Below are 10,170 nucleotides of genomic sequence, written 5' to 3'. Positions count from 1 at the left end.
GCATGGGTAGCAACAGGAAATAGTATTCAGAATTCTGTTTTGGTTTAAAATTTAGTTCTGGTATTTCCTACCATCACTCCTTTTCTTCTGTCTACCCTCCCCCACCACACCTGTCCCAATCTCCTTGTTTAGACCAATGATTATGATAAGCCAAGAGGTTTTCCTGAGTATGTTCCCATTCAGAGCAAGGGAAAGGCACCATTTATTCCTTTAAAAACACTTTTCATATTTATACTCTCATAAGACCTGAGAGTTGGCTGTAGTATAATTGCTAATAAAAACTATAGTAAGAAAAAAACATCATCTTTGCAAGGCATTCTGCTTATAATTTAGTTCACAAGAGCAGGTGCCTTTAAATGCATAATTAACTTAAGGCTGAGTCCTCCTCTGGCCAAAGTGTGTCTATCCATTCTTCTCCAAAAAGTGGAGACTGCAGGCTCTCTCCCACCTGCAATCCTCCCGGGACATATTTCCAAGTCTTGTCTGCTTTACCAAGTGTCCCTGCAACCCAGAGATGGCTGTTCTGCTACCATGGTCACCGAAGTCACTTCCCTCATAAACAAATGGAGCGAGGAGGAAATAAGCTGCATTTGCTTTTCCATAAAAATAAATCGACATAATATGAGCCAGTCTTCCCTTCAGTTTAGCAAGGCATGAAACTAGTCTGCCGAATGAAGGTACATGCCATAATAAGTACTTAAGCTGAGCAGTCACAGACAGGTGACTATTAATTGGCTCAATTGCTTCACCCATCAGAAGGAAAAAAATACTTAACACTCTTGCTGGATAGATATCCATTGTCTAGATTAAGGTTAGACCTTAGTCCTTTTTATATTTCAAGTTTTTGGATATAACGTTTACAGTGAAACTTACTATCATGCTAATCCTAGTTTGGTGGCTTCCCTTGAGGCATACCAGATTTTACCATTAGTATCTAAAATGTGGTTATGTGTATCTACTTGGTAGTATTTTACAGTTGCACAAATAACTGAAAGGAGCAAACTTTCATCACAGAGTTAAAATATTTAATGACAAAATTAGGGTTTGCTGTAATAGTGAATCCACAGAGCAGGTGTTATTTGTCTCTAAATAAAACACAAATTGTATTTGACATCTTAGGGAACTTCTGAATAACTGTAACAGACATCAGCAATGTTACGATTCTGAAAATGAAGAGCAAAACTTATCTTTAATATCCTTTATATAGGGCATTTTGTAAATAGTTTTACATAAATACACAAACTTTGCTAGCCACAAAAGTAATATTAAAACAGATTTCACTGTAATTTTGAGTCTAACACATAATCTTAACTTTTTAAGAGCTTAAAAAAAAGTTAACTACTGGTCTTGTTACGTTTTACAAATACATTCTTTAATATGAAACATTAACCTGAATAACTGCATACTTCCTGTACACAGATAGCTAATAACACTAGTGAGGAAGACTACAGCTACGTTCCAGGAAGAAGTGGTAACACTGGAAAGTTTCTTTTGTGTTGTCAATGCAATTTGACAAATCTTTCACAGAAACAGTATCCCCCAAGTTCATAGTGAAGTGCAGAAATAAAACAAACCGAAATTAAATGTCTTCTAGCAAGCCCAACCAAATTGGTTCTGAATGATGTGAGTTATTTTAGTAGTTTTATCTAAGTTAGATGGTGACAATATTGGGAATGCAGCACCTTCAACAAAAGGATAGCAAAGAACATCACATGTGTTATCCCTCTGCAAGTGGCTGTGAGGTAAGTGGGGGCAGGGAGTGCTGCGACGGCCTCTCTGCTGGTGGAGGCCTGGGCAGGATTTGGACACAGGGGAAGTCAAGGGCATGAGCCATATTTCTAACCCAGTCTATTTCCCAGCAAGAGTTAAGTCTAAAAGCATAAACAGAGAGTGAGGGCAGGGGGTGGAATACTTTTATATATGAAGAATAACTGTCACAATTCTCCCAGGGAGGAAAGAGCTCAGATTTCACAGCATGCTGTGACTTCATCTTCTGCTACTTCAGAAGCAGCTTCCCAAACACTGTTGTTACATAGTTGGCAACCAATTTTATTCTTGAGTTTGGCGATTGTCAAGGGGTTTTAGATTTACCCTTTCAATTATTTATACCAACTATCTTTCTCTGAAACCAGAATCCAATTTGGGAAGATGAATACGTGTGTGTGTGTGTATGTGTGTGTGTGTGTATGTGTGCGTGTGTGTATATATGTGTGTGTTTATGTTTTCTGAACTGAGGTCTGCAAACAAAATCTGTTTGGAGTGCTATTTGGGGCTTTAAAAATTACATAAAGTCTTCTAATGGTACTGAGCAAATGGCATGTTTTTTCCTTCTTTAAACTTTTAAGACACCGAAAGGACAAAATATTAAACTTATATAGTTTACCATGTAAATTTTACAGAGTTTTCTTGAATAGGATCATCCTTCTAAGAGGATTCAGCAATTTGCAGCAAATCTCCTCTCCCGTTTGACATACATTGCCTACAATATTTTTCCCCCTCAATAGACTTTCTGTCTTCTTGGGAATGCTTTATCAGGAGAATTTAAGCTATTTAATTAAATGAGCATTAATAATCCAAAAGTCATTTTATGCTGCCATGTAAGAGGCTATAAGTACACATAGACTGAATTGGCTCAGTGGGTAGGAAGGAACAGAAGGGGGTCCTGGAGATTCAGGAAGCTTAAGACTCAATGCACTGCAGGGGGAGGCCGACAACCTGCCAGGGATATGAAGCCCACCTCCCTTTTCATAAAGAAAAAGGATAGCTTTTTACAGGCTTAGCATAATTAATGCTCTAGGAAATAAAACTTCTAGACCAGTGATTCTCAACCTTCCTAATGCTGCAACATTTTGATACAGTTCCTCATGTTGTGGTGACCCCCCACACATTATGAGTGGTGTCTTGGTTCCTAAGACCATCGGAAATGTGTGTTTTCTGATGGTCTTAGGCAACCCCTGTGAAAGGGGAAAGGGTCGTTCGACCTCCAAAGGGGTCACGACCCACAGGTTGAGAACTGCTGTTCTAGGTCTGAACCCAGTATTATCTTGAGTAACAGAAGATCAGAAGGTGTGTGACCAATTTTATTTAATCTGCCTGTAATGTAAAGGCATCACGACTGTGGTTTTATGTCATACCTGGCAAGTTGCAATTGCCATGAAATGCAATTTGTCAAGAAACTCAAGTGTTCAATTACATTAAATAAACAAACAGCAATAACAACATCACAACCTCCAAAACCTCGGGTACCAAGAAATTGAAGGCCCTTTCCCAAGGAAATTGTGAGGTTGTCTCTAAAATAGGCACGACTTTGTAAGACAAAAGAGATTGTAAATGTGGTATGTTTTCACATTGACACGGACCTTTACCTGGACAAATCAATTTTTGAGAAAAATACAACCTTTCAATAGCAGCTATCATAATTGGGACAATGACAAAAGAGACAAACATCCGTGAATATACAAGAGGGTTTTAAATAGGTTTCTCCTTAGGTCTGTACTCTCGAATTTTTCATCCTTTGTATGATAATTCCAAATAATCAGCCTGACAGTAACAGCAGGAGCACTGAAACTGCAGCTCTGAAAGCAGATTTCTATCTGTGATTCTGATTTGTTTTTTTGAATGCTGGTGATGGTTCATGCAAAAGATGACTGTGTAAAGGGCAAAATCTAAGATTGCTATTTCTCCTGATAAATCCAATTGTTTTCCATAATGTAGAATTTTAACCTTGTTATTAGGAGCGTGGAAAGTGAGTGAACCTGATCACTGCTTCAGTTTTATTTTCATCCAGGAACAATAACAGCTGATGTCACCACATTAAAATGTCTTCCTGCTTCGTATCAGGGGAAAAGTTACATGTTGTCAACTTTGACCGAGCTCAGTTTATCATTTGGTCCAAATTTCACATTCAAACTATTAAGAAAAATGTTTGAACAGGGAAATAATTCAAAGACACATACGCACACGCACGGGGGTACAAACCACACCCAAATGAAGCTGATGCTGTTGTAGCACTTCTTAACAAGATCATTAGGGAAATGTCAAAACACAACACCTTTTCTTTCATATTAACATTTGAAAAACAAAAAATACTCAACAAGTCCAAATATTGGAAAAAAAAAAAAAAGAAGCAAGCGGAGGTCTGGAATTCTTGTAAAAACTGCTGAACAAACTCTTCCATTTCTCTTCAGGGGGTCACCAGGATAGGCAGTTTCTTAACATTTGTGCTTCATGGCAAGCTAAGGAGAGAGAAAGAAAAGTAAGGCCTGGTTGGCAGGAGACTTCACTGGGCTGCCTCCTCCCCACATCACGGTGAAAAGCAGCACAGAGACTCTACTGTGGCAGATCTCGCCTTGCCATGGCTATTTACAGCGGCACCTGCTAATATGCCACGTGCTCTCCAGGAGTTCCCTGAACCTACGTGCACTGCTCTTGCTTACGGGGGTGATATCCATGTCTGGTGGGAGAGAATGCTGTGCAGTGCCTTTTCTGCCCACTGGGGGAACAAGTGGAAAACCCAATGCACAGGCACAATGAGCCACCTGCCCCCGGAACAGCTGGAGTTCCCAGGTCACTAGTTACCCAGGAGAAGCCATACTTCTGAAATGTAAGTATTTACTGACATCTCATGAAGTACGAAAACTCAACACTTCGCAGAGAGTCAATCTGTAGTAATCTATTCAACATCCAGCCTGGACATTCTACCAAGTCCAAAGCACTCAACAATTTAATGTTATAAATAGTAACATCAAATACTGTATCATTCAATAATTTCCCAAACCTAGCTGGAGCTCTTTTTTTTTTTTTTTGAGACAGAGTCTCAAGCTGTTGCGCTGGGTAGAGTGCTGTGGTATCACAGCTCACAGCAATTTCAAACTCTTGGGCTTAAGTGATTCTCTTGCTTCTGCCTTCCAAGTAACTGGGAGTACAGGCATCCACCACAATGCCTGGCTATTTTTTTGTTGCAGTTGTCATTGTTGTTGTTTTAGCTGGCCCAGACCTGGTTTCGAACCCGCCAGCCTCGGTGTATGTGGCCGGCACCCTACCCACTGAGCTTTGGGCGCTGCCAAGCTGGATCTCTTGATGATGCATTTATGAAAATTATTTACAGGTATAGAACATAAAATTAAATTTGTGTTTGATTTTCTTAGCAAGATTTTTTCTAAGGCGTCCATACACTGGTGTGAGCCAGAAGACAAAGCAGAGGCTGAATTGTAATTCTTCATGTTTGGGGATTAATTCCTGTGAGTGAGGCTGGGAGTGACGGGGGTTAGGATTCTGTGATTCAGAAATCCTTTGAACAGGTAATCACTTGGGAGAAGTCCCTGTCAGCTGATGCTGACCAGGCTGCCTGCCTTTTAAGAATTAAAAGCTGGAGCCCACCGACTCTGCCCAGTGGAGCTCTGCATCTTCCTGGAAGATGTGAATAACTCACGACTCCAGCAAAACCCAGGACAATCTGAGTTTTCCCTTCCTCTTCCTGATGTCTTCAACAAAGAAGGTAAAATCCTGGGGCTGCCATCTCAGTGAGGCCACAAGCAGAAGTAGCACCAACATTCACAGGCAGTGCCTCGGCCAGGCCTGCATATGATGGGGAGGCCGATGGATCCAGTCCTCACATGGATTCATTTTTGCTTGGGAAACCTCAGCTGAAAGAGCGCCTGTCACTTTTGTCTGGTGATGGCAGTGATACCTCCAGAGACCTGTGGCAGTGCTGATTGCTGTCACTTGTCAGCTGTTGGACACAGTGTGAAGTTCTGAATGTGCCCAGCCGGCCATGCTGAGTGTTATGGGCTTTTGCCAAGAAGGGCCGAGGTGGCTAATGACTCCTGACCTCAGTGAGTTTACAGTCCAGGAAACATGGCTGGTGCAAATGGCAGGGCCAGGGTTCTACCTCAGATCTGTGCCACCTCTGGCCACGCTGTGAGGGCCACCACTCTTGTAGGGCCCCTGCTTCTTGCTCTGCCTCTAGCTCTTCTACATTATTCAGCAAATCAACACAGAGCTGTTAAGTGTTGTGCATAATAAATACCAACCATAAATATTTGATCAGTGCTGCTGTCCTGGTAAGTCACTAAGCTGTTAACTTTCTAATAATGGGACTGTGCCAACTTACTCCCCACCATTAACCTTCAGCAGTGATTGTGCTGCTGCTCCAACCAGATCCTGGTTACTATGACAGTGGGTCTGGACTAGAGCTAATGGAACCCCCTGCGCCAGGACCAGTGAGGCTTTGCAGAAATACATCTGGATTGGACATTTTGCTACTTGAGGTGTTGCCATGGTCTGAATGTTATCCCTCCGGTTTAGATGGTATCAGAAGGAGGGGCTTTTGGGAGGTGACTGTGTCCTGTCCTTGTGAATGAGATTAGTGCCCTTATAAGGAGGCTGGAGAGAGACTCTACCCTGTCCCTTCCACCATGTGAGGACATGGTGAGAAGGTACCACCTGCGAACCAGGAAGCAACCCTCACCAACACTGAATCTGTGGGTAGCTTGATCTTAGACTTTGCAGCCTCCAGAACTGTGAGGAACAAATTTCTGTTGTTTAAGCACCCAATTTGTGGTATTTTATTATAGCAGCCTGAACAGACTAAGAAAGTGGCATCATTCTAGTTTTTTAAAAAATTCCCTAGGAATTAGGAGCTTTAGAATCTGGAAGGCAGAAAGGCAGAGCAGAAAGAACACTGGATGAACTGAGGTCAGGACACCTGCTGCTACCATCCTGCCCTATGACCTTGAGCTCTGAAGGTGTGGCTGCTCTGTATCTCAGCTTCCTCATATTTCTGTAAAAGTGTCCAACCTCATAAATTTATGTGTCAGAGTTCCTAATGCAGTTTAAAATGACCTTTTGGTATATTTTGTTTTCTTCATATCTCATGAGAAGCTTTCTCTTTCAATGCTATGTAACCCACTCTGCAACCAAATAATGATTAAAAAAAAAAATGACTGAAACGAGGGAGATACTTTAAGAGAACTGAGTTTTTGAGGTCTCTTCTGGCCTAATGACCCAGGGGAAGCAGTTGACTCAGGATGGACAGAGACAGCCCTTCACTCCCAGGGAGAGAAGTGCCACGCACCCGTTCTTTCCCCGCAGATGTGGGCTGGTAGAAAACAAGGCAGATCAATGTTCTTTTCCGTGAGAAGTATCATCTGAGGATGCCTAGGTGTACGTAATGCTTTTGCCTGCTGACTCACTGCCTGTGGCGGGGCCGTCAAAGCATTGCCATGCCATAACGTTGTGATTTCTGGGGCAGGGAGGTGAGCAGGCGTCTGTGGTTGATTTGCACTTTCCTAAGGGCTGGGACTGTGCCAAGCCTACGGCTCAGGAAGGAACCACACTTCTGCCAGCTGGGTTAATTGGTCCTGGGGGTGAGGGGAGAAGGATCATCATCATCCTGTCCTCTGTAGAGGACAAGCATCTATATATTTATTATCTTTAAGGCAGCATTGTACAAAAGTGATCCATTCACTCCTGGATCATTGCAGGAGACCTGGGAAAAGCTGGAAGGTCAAAGATCCTTTTAGAAATGTGTGCCATACTATCCAGCCAGGCTTGGGTGTCCTTATTTAACCAGGAGCTAGAAGAAACTGTCACCTGGAATTGCTGTTCTGTCCAGGACTCCACTGTGTGCACTGTGACTCCGCTTGTAGATACAGCCCTCTCTTTATGAGTCTACAGAGCCACACTTGCCAGGAGTGGGGGTTGGGGAAAGGCCTGGATTCCATCTCTGAACTCTCCCCTCACCAGCAGGTCTGGCTGGGACCTGGCCGGTGAAATGACCTCTTCATGGCCTGCTTATCTGAGCAGGTTCAAATCAGGAATTCCAGTCCCTGGGAAAATAGCCACACCTTATCTAAAGAGGTCAGCCTGCTGGTTGGGAATATCGCCAATGCTAGTGATTCACGGGAACACATCCCAGTTTTGGAAATCTGCTAGTCTGGCTGTGACACCATCTATCTCATACTCGGTCATACATACTAACAGGCACTGCCCTTGAGAACACTTAGAGGAGGAGAAACTAAAATAAACACAAACTGCCCTGCCTCAGCCCTCTACTGAAATCAGGTAACTATCTGGCACAGATTCTCCCACTGATCAAGCCAGAGGCCCCTTTCTTTGCCTTCAGTGGCTTAACTTTCCGTCCTAATGGTTCCTGTTCTGAGGACCACTCGCTCTGTTTTTGCATAGCCTCAATATTTAGTGGGAGGCCCACTCACCCCACTTTCCCTTAGTCTGGAAGGCACAAAATCTTCACCTCCATTTCTTCCCCGTCCTTATGTTCAGGACACTCAGGTGCCAGTAAGGATTCTCTAGCCCCTCTGCAGCGCCCACTATGTGACTGAATAGGGCAGGTTCAGCAGAAAGGACTGTTACAGAAATAATTACAAATAATAGCAATTCAAATGTGTATGTGTGACATACTGTGCTCAGAGCTTTGAACTCATTCAATTTTCTCAACACTCTAGGAGGTAGATATTATTATTAATTAGCTCTACTTTACCAATGAAGGAACTGAGGCTTAGCGAAATTAAGCATTGCCTAAGGTCACCAAGATGGTAAATTATAGAGCAGGATTCAAACACAAGATACTATTATGCCATATTGCTTTCCCAGCTACCTAACAAACTTGGCCACAATATGAGGGAAACAGGACTTGCAGGGCCAAGAATTCAGGCCATCTGGTTAGTTTGTCCCATCTAGTGTTTATACAACCCCTTTGAGAGGGACGCCTCCATGGGTGACATCCAGGTATTGTTTGCTCCACTCTGGGAAGAGTGATTTCACAGTCTCCCTCGGTAATCTGGTTCATGGTTTAGTCATTAACCTGAACTCTTGTTTTAGCAGAATTTTGTCAGTGCATTATCGATTGCTCTGTTCTGTGTGGGAAGACATGAAAGATAATTGCCTGTACGATCACCCTCCCCAGGCTTGAAGACAGTTATAAAGGTATTCCCTTTAGCCTGCTCTTGCCTAACTCAACACTTCACGTTTCCTCAGATTCCCACTGTCCATCCCATTCAAATCACTTAAGTTCCTGTTGTTATAAATGAAGCTTATCATTTATAATTAATTATAGCATTTTCTTTTTTATTCATATTATTAAATCATAGCTGTGTACATTAATGTGATCATGGGGCACCATACATTGGTTTTATAGACCGTTTGACACATTTTCATCACACTGGTTAACATAACCTTCCTGGCATTTTCTTAGTTATTGTGTTAAGACATTTATATTCTACATTTACTAAATTTCACATGTACCCTTGTAAGACGCACCGTTCTAGCATTTTCATTTCATCAGTATCTCTGTATTACAAAGGGATAAGGGATAGGGAAACCTGAAATCTGGGTTCACCCCCTATAACAACCACAGCAATCTGAGGTTCCAGTCTCCAGCACAGCTGCCTGCATTTTCAGACAGATCTGCCTTATTTTTCTCCACAGAACTCCAAATGGACCCCTTATGCAGCAGTGCAGTAATACTCTTTCTCGACAGAGAATCAATGAGACAACCAGACGTATCTGTGCAAAGGGGATGCAGGAAGCCCCCGCTGTCGTCAGATCCCGGCCGGCTGAGTGTAAGCCTCCAGAGAGGCCACCTTGCCTCAGCTGGGGAGACTTTCTTCACTGCTTTTTAGGTTATCCATTCTTGTTTCCTCAGCAGAAGCGGGGTTTTTCTTAAAGCCAATTAACTTTTTTCCCCAAAGGTCACCTGAAAAGCATATCTGAAGGGCCAGATCCTGAGTCCGACATGCCAACCCAAGTCATCAGCAGACACTGTTGCTGGAAATCTAAATTCAAATCAACCAGAAAAGAACTGCCTTTTGATCTGAGCACAAGAACAGTAATAAATCCTCTTTATCACCTGAACAACAGGGTCTCTGTTTCTTTTGGTTTGTGACTGTCTTAGATAGCTGGCTGCCAATAAAAACTCCCCTTTTCCCTCCTGAAAGGCACATTCTTAGTGACTGTGTGAATGTGGAGTGCATGCTCAGTCATGTGGGAAACGCCATTCTCGGGGTGTTTCAGACAAGATTCAGAGGGAATCTTGTCAGCTCAGCACCAGTCAAGCTTAGAGTTAAAGAACTAAGGTCCTGAAATAACCACTGGCCCCTCTCAGAAGGAAAACCACCCCTGAGGAGCACTGTGTTCTGGGGCTTGGGTTTG

General features: G+C 42.8%; 1 protein-coding gene across 3 annotated transcripts in view; it reads right to left on the bottom strand.

The window, feature by feature from the left end:
- Window positions 1-1,003: 1,003 nt before the first annotated feature.
- The window catches only part of STXBP6 (syntaxin binding protein 6), a 296,278-nt gene continuing 287,111 nt past the window's right edge, over window positions 1,004-10,170 (bottom strand). For all 3 annotated transcript variants that reach the window (XM_053595005.1, XM_053595004.1, XM_053595006.1), the window contains one exon: window positions 1,004-4,235. In XM_053595005.1, coding sequence (XP_053450980.1) covers window positions 4,212-4,235 — 24 coding nt within the window. In that variant the 3' untranslated portion in view covers window positions 1,004-4,211. The remainder of the gene's footprint in view (window positions 4,236-10,170) is intronic.

Source organism: Nycticebus coucang, chromosome 6, assembly GCF_027406575.1.
Source record: "Nycticebus coucang isolate mNycCou1 chromosome 6, mNycCou1.pri, whole genome shotgun sequence".
In the NCBI taxonomy this organism is placed as follows: Eukaryota; Metazoa; Chordata; class Mammalia; order Primates; family Lorisidae; genus Nycticebus; species Nycticebus coucang.
The sequence above is the reverse complement of the archived record's forward strand: the minus strand, read 5'-3'. Positions and strand labels throughout refer to the sequence as shown.